The sequence below is a fragment of the Scyliorhinus canicula genome, chromosome 8 (assembly GCF_902713615.1).
Source record: "Scyliorhinus canicula chromosome 8, sScyCan1.1, whole genome shotgun sequence".
NCBI lineage: Eukaryota > Metazoa > Chordata > Chondrichthyes > Carcharhiniformes > Scyliorhinidae > Scyliorhinus > Scyliorhinus canicula.
Window position 1 is genome coordinate 22,021,870 of NC_052153.1, and position 15,264 is coordinate 22,037,133.

The 15,264-nt window shown below is 49.2% G+C and overlaps 1 protein-coding gene across 3 annotated transcripts in view; it reads right to left on the reverse strand.

Moving 5' to 3' along the window:
- gldc (glycine dehydrogenase (decarboxylating)) overlaps positions 1-15,264 on the reverse strand; it is a 169,618-nt gene that overhangs the window by 29,029 nt on the left and 125,325 nt on the right. For all 3 annotated transcript variants that reach the window (XM_038804258.1, XM_038804260.1, XM_038804259.1), the window contains 3 exons: positions 13,419-13,531; positions 9,003-9,144; positions 6,156-6,267 (listed from right to left, as the gene is read on the reverse strand). In XM_038804258.1, the coding sequence (XP_038660186.1) occupies positions 6,156-6,267; positions 9,003-9,144; positions 13,419-13,531 (367 nt within the window). The remainder of the gene's footprint in view (positions 1-6,155; positions 6,268-9,002; positions 9,145-13,418; positions 13,532-15,264) is intronic.

Genomic DNA, 15,264 nt, shown 5'->3' on the forward strand with positions numbered 1-15,264 from the left:
TGGAGGTCTGGAGGCGCGTCAATACCCCGCGAATGAGGGACTCTGGGTTCAAGTCCCTCTCTAGGACTTGACGGCCATGGGTGAGTTCAGAACATAGCCAAACAAGTTGGGTATCAACCTGTAAATCTTTCCAATATGTCCATGGTAGGCAGCAAGAGCCTCTGAGGACAGGTTAGCCCCTAGTGGGATTTAAAAACAAGGATATAAATGATACAACTGAAGCATTGCCAGACCAGGAGCCTGGGGGGGAGAAGAGGTCACACTCTCTCCCTCTCCCACTATGTCGGATGATGTGGAGATGCCGGCATTGGACTGGGGTGAGCACAGTAAGAAGTCTTACAACACCAGGTTAAAGTCCAACAGGTTTGTTTCAAACACTAGCTGTCGGAGCGCTGCTCCTTCCTCAGATGAATGAAGAGGTGGGGTCCAGAAACATAGCTCCAGAAATATTGGGTCGAAACATATGTTTCTGGAACATACCTCTTCATTCACCTGAGAAAGGAGCAGTGCTCTGAAAGCTAGTGTTTGAAACAAACCTGTTGGACTTTAACCTGGTGTTGTAAGACTTCTTACTATGTCGGATGTGCTTCATACTTCAAATATCCCCACAATCCTTGATAGCTGCTGCATCACAGACCTGGGAAAATGTCAGTCTACAAATGTGCCATCGGATTAATGGAGCCATTTTCAAGAGTTAACACCAAAGGTCCGTCCTATCGTGGCTGTGGAGGTCCAAATGGTATCTCTGGTTACGGTACAATTTCGAAATTATCGGTCTGTCCTTGCGGTTACCATCATGTTATGCGACTAACATTTTCCAAAACAAGTTGGAACCCAGGAAGATAGGCAACTGGGGCAGCAGGGTAGCATGGTGGTTAGCATAAATGCTTCACAGCTCCAGGGTCCCAGGTTCGATTCCCGGCTGGGTCACTGTCTGTGTGGAGTCTGCACGTCCTCCCCCTGTGTGCGTGGGTTTCCTCCGGGTGCTCCGGTTTCCTCCCACAGTCCAAAGATGTGTGGGTTAGGTGGATTGGCCATGCTAAATTGCCCGTAGTGTCCTAATAAAAGTAAGGTTAAGGGGGGGGTTGTTGGGTTACGGGTACGGGGTGGATGCGTGGGTTTGAGTGGGGTGATCATGGCTCGGCACAACATTGAGGGCCGAAGGGCCTGTTCTGTGCTGTACTGTTCTATGTTCTATGGCTAAGAAGTGAAAGCGGCAAGGATGACTCGCAAACGCCGCTCTCTCTTTGGGCAGGACCAGCAGAATGTAGTCAGCATGAAAATGCTGAGGACATTCACTGGCAACACAGCAATAACTGGCAGCCAAAAATTCCCTAAAAGAAGCTTCAATTCACTGAAATAGGCGACAACGCAGACACTTTTCTCGATGGCAGTCAAAATAAAGGCACTGAAAATAATACAAAACTCCTCAATGCCGACTGACAAAACCAAGGCAGGAAATAATACCTTGGGATGAGTAGAAGGCAATTCTCATGAAATGGATCTTCTGCACAATATCCAACCTTTTGCTCCACTCGCACATTCTTTGGCATTAAACACAACACTTAACAAAAAAGCTATCTTAAAACGAAAACAAGTTTGAAAAGGAAGACAACAAACCAGTCCTGGAAACATGGCATGTTAAACCCAGCAAACTGTGCCACCCAGATAACACAGGAGGCGTAGTCCACAATGTGACAGAGCATCTAGTGAAACTCTCACGTGCAAGGTCACAGAACACAGTCTAAACTAGGGCAAAACATAACTTCAACTGTAGATAAAAATGGATAGACAAATACTCGGGAACACGGAACAGAATGAAAAACAAAGTCAAGAGCTAGTATAATTACAAGAGGCAAGTATAATCAAACAATGAGTGCTAAATTTAGAAACCCATTAAACAGTCCACAAAACATTAAGTAATGGTTCTGCCAAAAGCCCCTGGTGACACTGCCTATATCAGTAAAATTGGCTAACATTTTAAATTCAGGTCATATTTTGCGTACAAAATTAAATGACGTTGAAATCCTTTTCCCAAAAATTCTCCAGGAGGAATTACTGCCACAAGATAGTAAATGACCTTCAGCAACGCACTTTCTGGATCAATTAGACATTGCGCCTCTCAAATAAAAATGTTGCAGTTATGAAAGCATTTAAATAGTACAATTATAGGGGAATATGTTCCTTGGTAGAGCCAGCACAGATGCGACAGGCCGAATGGCCTCCTTCTATGCTGTAAGCATTCTGTGATCGATTTCAGGTGATAAATTGTGTTTTGAGACAGCGGGCACAATCTAACTAAAGACACAGAAAGTCGGTTCTGGGTAAGATTAGCGGGGTTAAAGTGAACGATCCCGCTAGCTAACAACCCTTTTTTTTAGTGTCCCGGCAGGAAACGCCCCCTTGAGGCTGCACTCAGTGTCATTTCCTGCACGGGCGAGGGGGACTCCTCAGTGCAGGAAGAGATCGGGACGCCATCTAAAAATGGCGTCCCAATCTCTTGACCCCCTTCGCAACCCCCTGGAACCCATGCCCCAAACTCACCTTAACCGTGCGAGACGGGGTCCCGCCCAGATCGGGACGTCTCGTGAGATCTGGTTACATTTCGCGAGATGTAACGGCTGTTGGGAATCAGGGGGGTGGGGGTGGGGTGGGGCGGCAGTTACGGCAGAACAAGGCGGTAGGATTGCGCCCAATATTTCGGCATCATGTAACACAAGCTTTCCCAACACTTTATCTCTCATAAATTATACCAAGTTCGGTAATAGACCACCTTTCTGACAAACTGAAATTATCTTCTCTTTGTTGCACTGAGGTCGGGTAGCTAAGGTCGAACTGAGAGTTTACTTCGACTCCCATTTCTTTCTTGGGATATCCTGCACCTCCAGTAGATTGAACGCTACGACAATTGGAGAACTCATAGCGGTTAACCAGATGTTGCATGCACGACTATATTTAACTCTGTTCCTCATCAAAGAGGGCATGGGTTTTCTGACTCATGAATAACACTGCCTACTTCTCCAAGGCACCACGGCAGAGTTTTGTAGTTTTGCGATAATCCATCGAATCAGTTTATTGTGCAGAAAACTTGTGGGTTGGCAAAGGAAGTAAAGATTCTGGCCGGCGTCTTCAGTTAATGAAAATGATTCACATCCATTTTACACCTTTCTTGTACACACTTAAAATATATTTGGAAACAAGAACATCAAGACCAAAGTCTTTTGTCACCATGGGAGGTGGGAAGTTTTAACCTGATTGGCTTAAGGACGAGTGGGTTGGGACCAAACAGGAGGCAAAAATTTCAAACCTAATGCCTCGTTGCACATTTTCAGTCCTAAAGGAGGCGGGGTCAATGAGAGGGAAACTATCCGCTCTTAGGAGGTGAGTCAGCCGATAAAATGTTGCGAGGAGTTTGCGTGCCTACTGTTTTAACAGGAACTTTATCTTTAATCCATGAAAAAGAAGCAATTACCGTATTTGCGTGGTTCTTACTCCCTCAACCCAAAGATGTGCAGGCTAGGTGGATTGGCCACACTAAATTGCCCCTTAATTGGGAAAAAAAGAATTGGGTACTCTAAATTTATTTTTTAAAAAGAAGCAAGTAGGGAAGGGTCCACAGGACAACTACATTTACAGCACTGCTTGGGGACCAGGAGGTGCAACTCCTTGCTCGCACTCTCTCTCCCTGGCTGAATACTCACTTTTTAAAGATTTTCTCCCTCCTAGAAATTTGTGTTTGTTGTTGTTTGACAATCTCTGAAGTATCAGGTGGAGTTAACAAATCAAACTGTGTTCGCAGTTTACTCCTGAACAGCAGCATTTCCGGTGAACTTTGCATGATAGCATGTACATATATTAGACATTAATTTACTCTTCTTGATAATGTCCCTGGTCCTTCAATGCTTTGATGGAATGCTTTAACGATTGCATAAAACATTCAGCCAATCCAATTGGTGCTGGATGATATGGAGCTGACTTGATGTGATGTATACCCTTCCCTTTAGTGGCCCTGAAAGCAGGCCGACAAGGCACATAGGCCAGGAGCAGAAACTTCCACATGCTGCCCTGGCTGAAATTGATACTAGCCGTCTGCAAGGGCATTCAAGTCAACTAAACTCACTATCGCTATATGGACTTTGTGGTTACCCACTCACGTTTACACAAAAGAACAAGACGATGCTATGAACATATAACGAATTTCTAGACACAGATGATCAACTTTGCAACGGGCGAAGGACAGACAAAAGAACCATCAGACTTCATAATGGGCTACTGGCTGGACAGACAAGGGTGTTTCAGAGGACAATGGGTCTTGATTGAATCACCATGGATAAACAGGAGTATCCTGTTTTTCCCATTAACGAGTTGGGGTCTGGATGGGACAATGGGCATAGAGTTGTGGGTGGGTACCTATGGCTCAATGCTAGCAGACCAGTATAAAGCAACGAACATCGGAACAGATCTTCAGTGATAACCTGGGAGTCCCCAGGCACAACCATCGCAAGAAGAAGGGACCCTGGGTTTCAAAGTTCAGAGAAGACTTGCACATCCACATCCTTCACTAGGTGCAGATAATAACTAGAACTCAGCTGCAAGTCTGAGTCATACTTTGTTGCGTGAGAAAATTGTGAATGAAATTGTGCTAAACCATGCAACTCTTTTGCACTTTGTTCATCTCGCAAATAAGGGCATTGGGATAAAAAATTTGATTAACACACTGGCCGAAGTATTTAAGATTTTACAGATACAACAAATTCAAGTTATCCTCAAATTCCTTTGAAGTAACCTGAGTACCATTGTCACTGACAATTGGCTCTGGCGTTCCAAATCTTGGGAATATTTTGTCTAGTTTCCCAATGGTCTGCTCAGTCACCGTTGACATTTTCGGGACTTCAGGCCATTGCCGATGTTTCAGAGGAAACTTCAAACACAGTTTGATTTGTGATCTGTCATGGTGCAGTTCTAGCTTTGAGACATTTGGGCGTGCTGCCTGGCTTGCTTTAGGTGTAGCTCAACTCCAGTCATAGAGCCTAATGAATCTTTGAACAGGTTCTCATACTTTTTCAGAAGTCGTTGTAAGTTGCCCTTTGAACCTTCTTAAAGACGCTACAAACTGTAAAACATTTGCACCTTTTTCCTGACTGTGGCAGTGGAATCGGAACCTTTCTGCAATCAATAACGGGTTCGGAGAGAAATGTCCTTGTAAGATTTGCATTAATTCACTGAAGGACTTGTCTCCTGGTTTTGTTGGGTGAACAAGATTCTGTAGCGGCAAAAATGTCTCACTGCCAACTGAGCTGAGAAATGTTGTAACCTTTCGGTTCTCCAGTGTCTGATTAATCATTGAACACTATCGTAATCTTTCTTCATATGAATACCATGTTTCATTAGCCTCGTCAAACACATCCGTGGTGCCCGTTTTTCCTGCCATTTTCGAATCCCGGCTCCAAGGGTCGACACTTCCTCCCCCCCCCAGTTCTGTTGGAATGTATGGCACAAACAACCCCTTGAGCAAGCAACTAGGAAATCTTTCCCCCTTTTTATTTGCCTGAAAATTTTGACATTTCGCCGAGTCATGGCCTGTTGGCAGACTATGAAATCCCCATTCACCGCAGCCCAGACCGCACTCAGTTCGACCCAAGCAAGTCTTCCCTGACTGCCGATCTCACAGTTGCGATCGAAATGTTTACTTAAACCTTCACATTGGCGGCAGTGCTTCATCCAACATCAGTGCGCGAGAATCCTGTCCCAGGAATCTTCTGTTGCACCTGATGCCGTCCGAAAATTAGCCAACTAAAATCTTCTTTCCAGCGATTTGTTTTGCCACGATCCTCGTCACCAGTTTGGCCTCCGGTTATATTTGTTGCCGCAAAGAGAAAAGGGACGGAGGTGCCCAAACTCTTGATCCTTAAAAAACACGATGGGAGGTTTATTAAGGATGTTGCTCATACAGCCAAAGATGATGATCTGCCCAAAGCCTGCGCTAACACTCTGCTGACCTCACTACACATTACCAGACGCAGAACCAGCAGGAATGTATTCCCAGATACATAATACTCCACAGATCCTGCCTGACCTGCTGAGTTTGTTTTTAGTATTTTGTGTTCTTATTTTATGTAAAATCTGAAGCGTCAGCTGATTACTAAACAACTTACCCTTTGCTCCCCTGAAAACGATTTTGTAGAACGCTTCTAGACGCTTGGCCATGTAGTTTGCATTTAGAATGGCAACCTCTGTAGCATGGCGAAGTCCGTTTGATCCCATCAGCTATGTGAAGAGAAACGGGAATACATAAGTAACAACAATAATCGCTTATTGTCACGAGTAGGCTTCAATGAAGTTACTGTGAAAAGCCCCTAGTCGCCACATTCCGGCGCCTGTTCGGGGAGGCTGGTACGGGAATTGAACCCGCGATGCTGGTCTTGATCTGCATTACAAGCCAGCTGTTTAGCCCACTGTGCTAAACCAGCCCCCAGTCACATCAGCATTGGTAAATTTGCGGCAGATGAGGAATTCCTTGTCTTATAGTTACATTCCAAATACCAACAGACTACAAACTCCATCATTACTTCACCAATCCCCCGGAACAAAATCCAAGGCCAGGATTCTCCGGAATCCTGGCCAAGTGTAAACACCGGAGTCTTGTACGCTGGCGTCAACGGGCCTCCTAGCCCAGCAATTCACCGCTGTTCAGGGGGCCAACACGGCGCCAGAGAGCTGCGCGTTGCTCCGGCGGCGAAAGGCGACCCTGCAAGGCTGGCGCATGACGGCCGGCTCCACGGCAGCGCATGCACGTGGTTGCCGTCTCTGCGCCAGCGCGGAGCAACATGTCAGGGACTTTACAGAGGGCCGCGCGGAAGGAGGTAGGCCCCCTCCAGATCGTGGCCGCCCGCCGATCAGATGTCCCCGATCGCAGGCCGGGAACCCGTGGAGGGCCCCCCCCCCGGAGCCAGATCATCCTCACCCCCCCCGCAGGACGTCCACAGCGGCCGCGGGTCCGAGCTCCCGCCAAGTGGTACCAGGTCAGAACCACGCCGGGGGGACTCGACGGGAGGTCGGCCTGTCGCCGCGGAGAATCGCTGCTGGGGCCTAATTCAGCGGCCCCGACTGGCGCCACGGCGACCGCGATTGCCGCCGATTCTCTGGTCACCGGAGAATCGGCGGCCCAGCGTCGGAGTGCCGTGAATTTCCCGCTTCCCAGGCGATTCTCCAACCCGGCGTGGGTTCGGAGAATCCTGCTCCATATGTCTAAATCATTCTAACCATCTCAATTAAATTGCAACCACTGTACTCTTCCACCATTTAGGATTATGTCTCATTCCTGTAATTCCCCCCCAATTCATTTGGCTAAATACAGCCAATGTCACAACATTTAGGATCAAGCTGCAGTAATTGCATGGGTCCCACCTTTCAACCTCAGTTTAAAGATAAAGGATCGTTGGCTAAAAACCTCTCTGCCCTTTTAAATTCTTTGAACTAGATATTTTCCCCTCATCGCTATTACAAGAATGCAGGTACCTGGCTAAGAACTCAACAGTACAAAGTGCGAAATCTGGTAATAACTGGACCATAAAATCCCAGAGAGTCTGTGGCCTGCCGCTCACAATGATGCTGTGGGTTCATAGTATGAACTGCGTGTTTGACTAAGCCATTCCTTTGTGTTTTCCAAGAGCACAAAGAAAAGCATTGGCCAGGGATTTCCTCGAATCAGTTTCCATTCGAGGGGCAACGGAATCCTTGTTCACACAGGTAAACGGGATTGCAGCCAGATTCCCGGTGGAGTTACGATTGTGGAGTGGGAGAAAATTAGAGACGAAGATATGCTGGACATTGGTGGTGGTGGGGGGGGGGGGGGGGCATTTTCCGCAACTCACGCGGTTTGTTTCTCCGTGGCAGGAGGCCGCTCTCTGTTGGTTGGCGCAGGATATTCTGGTCCCACTGCTGTCAATGGGATTTCCCATTGAATCCAACCTCCCGCCGCAGGGAAATTGGGAGATCGCCGTCGGCAGGACCGGGAGATCCCGCCGGCGAGAACGGCCACAAACTCTTCCCCCCCCCCTCATTGAGCACAAACCACAGCCCATCAGTCTGGTCCTGAATCCTGGCGTTCTGCACGGGGTTTAAAACTGCCCATTTCTCCTGCTCGTCTCATTAACCATACCTCATGATCCTAGTTGGAGGTTCAAGCAAAACTGCAGTATTAATCTACATCCACATTTCAATTAAAATTCAGTCCAAAGTTCAGATCTCAGTCCAACAGGTCGGAAACCATCAGCAACTTGGCAAGTTTGGAGTGAAGCACTTTCTGGATCAATGCACTATCCAGCAAGGTACTGAGTCTTACTGATTTGATTTCTGATCTATGCTGATACCTCATCTGGAGCACATATTATGTGATCACAATTATGGATCCCAATATCCAGATAAGATTCCTACTCCTCATTACCATCCAATGACTGTGCTGAGGTGAACACTGGATTAACATTGTCATAACCCTCTACGAAGGCGACGGGGAAACCATCATCGACCTCCCCGTGGAGCACAAGCTCCCAGGGTAGGAGGGGTGGGTGGGGGTGGGGGGGGGGGTGGGGCTATCACCTTGGGCTCATTATGAGCAGCGGTTAAAAGCAGGCCCAGATGAGGGCCTGTTGAGATAGGTCCTCCTGACGAGGATTGATCGTCGTCAGATGAGATGCTACGTTATGCTTGTAAATAGGTTCACCGCCAGCCTCCTCTGCGTCGTTATAAACAGAGGTAGGATTTGGACTGTGCAAATGGTACTTCGGAGAAGGGAAGAGGTAGTAAGGAAGTAAGTTTGGTGTGGGTGGGCGAGTGGGTGGGCAGCCTGCCAATCGCCTTAAAATGAGATGCTGAGCCAGCCGACAGTTTAAAAAATAAACAAACAAGAGCGGCAGGTGCACTTTGCCTTACACACATTTCCTGCACTAATGAGAAAGCTGACACAGAATTACATGAGGTAAACATCCAGAACTGCACTATACCTTGATATAGGCCAGGGAGATTGGTAGAATCGCACTGGAACCCCAAGGGGCAGCACTGATTGTGCCCAAAGGACGAGCATCACTATCAGACACTGGAGGGATCACCGGATGGCTGGGTAAGTACGGAGCAAGGTGCTTCTTCCTAAAAAATACGTTTGAGAAAAAGAGTTACTTGATGCTTGGTGCGATCGACAAGTTTGATCCTTAGCTCCACACAAATGAGGTCGTTCTTCAGTACAAGAGCTTCTAATGGTTACATTTTTTACGTATTTCAACATGTATTCACCTCATCGACAGCCTTTTGCTCAAAATCCTTACAAGCAAATAAAGGGTAGGGCGGAATCTCCGGCTCACATCGTCCAGCAGGAATCACGGCAACTTTCCCGCTTGCCACCAGATTTCTCCTGGCCCTGCTGTGACGGGCCAACAAAAAGTCAACTGATTTTCAGCAGGGTCAAAAAAATCCCGCCTTAATCTCCAGAATGGAAGACTCTAGCCGTACCTTTGAAAGAGATCGCACAATAATCTAATTCCCAGCGGCTAATCTCCCTTTTTAATGTTTTCCCAAGTGCAATAAGACCCTGGGCAGGATTCTCTGAGCCCACGCCGGTTCGGAGATTCGCCGCGATTCGTGCTCCGCCGATTCATTGGTGACCGGAGAATCGGCACCATCGGTGCTGGCGCGATGCCGGTCGAGGGCACTCTACATGGATCCACCCCCCCCCCCCCCCCCGGGCGATTTTCCGCCCGGGGTGGGGCGAGTGGGCGCAAACAAAATCCGAGTCCCGCTGGCGCCGTCGACGTGTGGTCTTACCCAGCGGGACCGAGGCGTGCATCCTTTCGGGGGTGGCCTGGTGTGTGTGTGGGGGGGGTCCGACCCCGGGGGGCCTCCGCTGCAGCCTGGCCCGTGATCAGGGCCTACCGATCAAGGGGCCGGCCTCTCGGGCTGGGGGCCTCTTTGCTGCGTCGGGGCCGACGCGGAGAAGGGAGCTACAGCGCATGTGCGCCAGTCGCAGCGTGCATGCGCTGACCCGCGGCACACATTTGACACCGGTATCGGCAGCTGGAGCAGCGTGGGCCACTCGAGTGCCGTGCTGGCCTCCTGTAGGGCTCGGAATCGCTGCTCCTGGGGGCCTGTTGGCGCCATCATAAAACGCGACGGCGTTTACGACGGCGTCAACACTTAGCCTCAGGATCAAAGAATCCCGCTCCCGATTTCCAAACAAAATTCTGTCCTGACTTAACATCTCCCTACGGCCAGTTCCAGAAGGATAGCAAGCAGAAACGAGATCCTAGTCTAATTCGGCTTGTTCCAAAACCCAAGTTGCTGAGGCCCGACAGCCACACTATCTGAGACCTGCTAACTCAGCAAATTACCTTCTAACTTTTGAATGACTCTACTTCATTAGATGAGCTGCTGGAATTTTGTTTTTGCCGAATGATTAGTAAATTCGACAGGAAAATAAGCAAAGGTACAATAACTAATCCGATTCAAACGTAATTTCAAGAGTGTTCTACTTTTGTATTGCATGGAAACTTTATCAAGGGGGGTTGAGTTTGTCTGTCCGTTTGATGTCCTCCCAAGATGCTGAATGGGGAAATGAGCTGCAAACCACATTAGGTTGGAGTGGGCTGATTGATGTGATGTGTTCAATGATCTGCGATGCGAGGGCATCCTTCCATCCACTTACAGAACAGGTAGTTGCATTGGTAAAAATGCCAGTGTGGGCATCGGCCCTCCAATCCCACTGTTAAGAGTCCGGGTTCAGCTGGTCTTGTCACCAAACGTAGAACTTACGATTTGCTCATCACCGAGAGTATCGAGGCATTGAAAAGCTGACCTTCACCACAGGCCGGGCCATATCTCGACGTCAAGTCTATGAAGGCAGCACCCCAGTCTTCAGCTTCACCTGGAGCCCGACCGCAGTGTTTGTGGTGGGTGCGAGGATTTGGTCAGAGCAGCTTCTTCGTTCCCTGAAGCCCACTGCTCATTTGGGTGGGCGGCTTCTAAAGCTGGTCTCATCCAGTTTGACCACTTTGGTTGAAGTGCAGTACAAACCATAAAGGCGGTTTCCAAAACTACCACACAGGGAAGGCCTCTTCTGGAGACATCACTGTTGCAAGGGCAGCATTTGATAAACGCAACAATCTCCTCACAAATTCTGGATCATTAGTCGAGGTTCTTGGCGGCACTTTTCTGTGATGCTGATGTGTGTTAAGTTTTTATGTTGTGGAGCATTTAGTGACCTAAAGGTTGGATATAAGCCTCATTTTTAACCTGAACCAGCCAGTGGGAATGGAGTGGACAGAGGTCCAATTTCCATTTCACATCACGCACAATCGGCAGAATTTTATGCCCCACCGCTGGGATTTGAGGCAGTTGGTGGGTGCTGTAAAACTCCCTGGATGGCCTACCAATGACCATCCTGGGGACCACAACTTTACAATATGATAGGGGAGGCTTAGGTTGGCTCGCCCTCCCTTACCCTAGGGTGAGCTCTCTCAGCGGGCATTTCATGATGGGTTAGATAGGAATATCTAGGGTGGCACGGTAGCACAGTGGTTAGCACTGTTACTTCACAGCTCCAGGGTCCCAGGTTTGATTCCTGGCTTGGGGTCACTGTCTATGCGGAGTCTGCACGTTCTCCCCGTGCCTGTATGGGTTTTCTCCGGGTGCTCCGGTTTCCTCCCACAGTCCAAAGGTGGGCAGGTTAAGTGGATTGGCCATGATAAATTGCCTTGAGTGCCCAAAAAGGTTAGGTGGGGTAACGGTGATATGGTGGAGATGTGGGCTTAAGTGGGGTGCTCTTTACAAGGGCCAGTGCAGCCTCAATGGGCCGAATGGCCTAATTCTGCACTGTAAATTCTATAATATATTATCATGCTCAACAATTTCACCTTTGCCACTGGCTAAAACCTCTGGCAGACCAATGATTGCCAGTTACGTCTTTCCAAAAGGAGGGTGCATGTGCAGTGTGCCTTATCCCCTGCCAATTAGATCCTGCTGTCTCTGGTTATGGACCACCTTGTCCGGCAAGATTGAGGGGAGTGTGCCAGTGAGCGTGATACAAAGCCTTTGGGTGATATGCCTGCCCTGTTGAATAGCTGACATTGTGTATGTGGCTTGCAGCTTTGCTAAGAGTGAAGTGTGGCCATGAACGTGAGGTCTGAATCGTAGCTGATAACAGATTGTTGGTCAGTGTGCGATGGGGCTGTGGTGAATAGAGCATTTGCGTGAAGCTAGTGGTGCAGGTTCGAGGATCTAACATGTGAAGATGCATTTGTTGACCTTGACCACTCATGCGAGGTCATCAAACCCCTTACGGCATTGCATTAAGATCCTGAGGGCTAAACCCCTAGCATTGACCACAACAGCTACCTCACTGCCCTATTCATTCCTCCTAGCCTCCCGAGAGACCTCCTGTGCACCTCCCACACCTCCAATACTGCATCAGAGAGGGCAGCACAGAAACAGGCCGCTGAGCCCAACCCCTCCATCCCAGTGTTTATGCCCCACTCAAGCCTCCTCCCATATTTTCTCACCTAAACCTACCATCCTAACCCTCGATTCCCTTCTCAATTGTACGCTTGTCTAATTTCCCCTTAAATGCGAATGTACAATTCGCTTCAAGCACTTTGTGGTAGCGAGTCCCAGACTTTCAATACTCTTTGGGTGAAGAAGTTGCGAGAAGAATGTGGGTGAATCGGAGAAGCCCGGGTCACGTCGTCAGGCCTGTTGCGCCACTTTTCAAGGTTCTTCCTGCTCTTAAGCTCTTTTGTCACAACTTCCAGCTCCTGCTGCAGACAGTAAGCACCTCGCCAGAGGTACACAGTGATGTTAATTACCGCTAGTTTGCACCCCTGCTGGAGTAGTGTAGCCACAAAATAGTGGGTTCAGGGCAGAATCATCACAAATTAGAAAGCGACACAAAGTTTGCTGCCTGCATCAGTTTGATCCTGCATCGCCTCCTCACGCCTGACTTGGGCCTGTTTTCAGTCCAGTTTACAACCATAGCCCATTTCAAAATGAGCACAGCAAATATCTTTAAAATTCTGCATTAGCATGGCCACTGTAAAGCTAAACCTGGTGGCCATGATTTGGGCCCGCAGTTTAAAGCAAATCGAATCAGGTTAGAAGGTGCAACAGGCGTCATTAAGTATTGCCACATCTTCATTCAGTGAAGTGTACAAGGGTTGCTCATCTGGCAGAATGTATCTGTCTCACTTGTTCACCTAGGCCATGGATTACAGCATTTTGCGTTTACCTCAATGCTATCAATAGACAGAAAGCAGCCATGCAAGAGGTTATATATGTGATTGGTACTGCACTGTGCTTAAATTTAAATTCCTGCTAGGCCTGAAAATGATCAGCATCTTTAGTCGGCACTGTAAGCAAATGAGACAATTGAAACCTACACTCCAATGGGTCCCATTCCAGGTCCACCTCCTCCATGAGGAATGCAGAAGGTTTTGTGCAGGTTTAAGTGAGACACGTCAGATCCATAGTCACCAGGACGACACAGGCCCACCTGAAAGGTTACACCATTAGAGGGGGGAGAAAGAATATCATAATATTAGAAGGTCCAACAATAATAGCTTTATCGCATGTAGCAGGAATGGGAAAAAGTTAAATCATCAGTGGATAAGTGACTCTTGACTTACCAACTCAGGGCCGGGATTCTCCCCTACCCGGCGGGGCGGGGGGTCCCGGCATGTCGGAGTGGTGTGAACCACTCCAGCATCGGGCCGCCCCGAAGGTGCGGAATTCTCCGCACCTTTAGGGGCCAAGCCGTCACATTGAGGGACCTTTGGCGCCACGCCAGCCGGGGCCGAAAGGACTTCACCGGCCGACGTAAGGCCGCGCATGCGTCGGAGCGTCAGCGGCTGATGATGTCATACCGGCGCATGCGCAGGGAAGGGGGTCTCTTCCGCCTCCGCCATGGTGAAGGCCATGGTGGAGGCGGAAGAAAAAGAGTGCCCCCACGGCACAGGCCCGCCCGCCGATAAGTGGGCCCCGATAGCAGGCCAGGCCACTGTGGGGGCACCCCCCGGAGTCAGATCGCCCCCGCGCCCCCCCCGCCTGGACCCCGGAGCCCGCCCGCTGCCAATCCTGCCGGTCAGGTAGATGTTTTGATTCCCGCCGGCGGGTGAGGCCTGTCAGCGGCGGGACTTCAGCCCATCACGGGCTGGAGAATCACCGCGGGAGGCCCGCCGACTCGCACGGCGCGATTCCCGCCCCCGCCGAATCTAGAGTGGGGGGGCAGAGAATTCAGGACACGGCGGGGGCGGGATTGACGCCGGACCCGGTTGAGGGGGGTCGGAGAATCCCACCCCAGCTCTCAAGTCTAATTTAGGTGTGCTGTTGAGGCGGGGTGGGGTGTTGTTTCCATCCTTTGGGAAGTTGCTTGACAAATGCCTATTACCCACTTTTTAACCAGGCAGAGTTTTGCCCTCGAGAGCCTGCTTCCTCCAATGTCCAGGAGATACAAAGACAGACCCTGAGGTATAGAACCATAGAACCTCTACAGAGCAGAAGGAGGCCCATCCTCGGAACGTGTACCCTACCTTGGTCCACTCTCCACCTTCTCCCCGAAACCCCAGTTAAAGAATATCTTTGGACACTAAGGCGTAATTTAACATGGCCAATCCATCCAGCTCGTCAAATCCCACCTTCCTCCCTTCCTTTTTTTTTAAATGGAGAAGCTTCGACTTGGCACCTTCCTAGGAAAGAGCAACTGAGAAACTGAGACCGTGAAAATGATATCACGGGTGCAGCGAGGGCCGCAGGGAAGTTGTATTTCCTCCGGTACACATTTTCTCTGGGCTAGGTGGGTTTTGGGATCGCTAAAATACATACACCTTATTGAAGAGTTTGTGCCCGCCAGGAGAAGCCTGCTGAGAAGTCAGGAACATTCTGAAGGGTACGTTTAAAATGCTTTGAGGAAACATTGCTGCGGACATTTCACCAGCCTAGACTCAGCCACTGTCAGGCAGAAATTGTGTAAATCAGGAGACTGTGTAATGGGGCAAAAAAAAATATACGGGGGGGGGGGGGGAATATGTCCACTTCTGAAATCCCAGCATTGGGAATTACAAGTCCTTAGCCTGGATTCTACATGACACACTCCACCAGTAACCTTTTTGGGGCGGACGGTGGCGTAATCGTAACTTCATCAGTCTAGGAGCCCAGAGGCCCAGGCGTATGCCCTGGTGACCATGAAACTATCACTGCTTGTCGCAAAAACCCAGCTGGTCCTTTAGG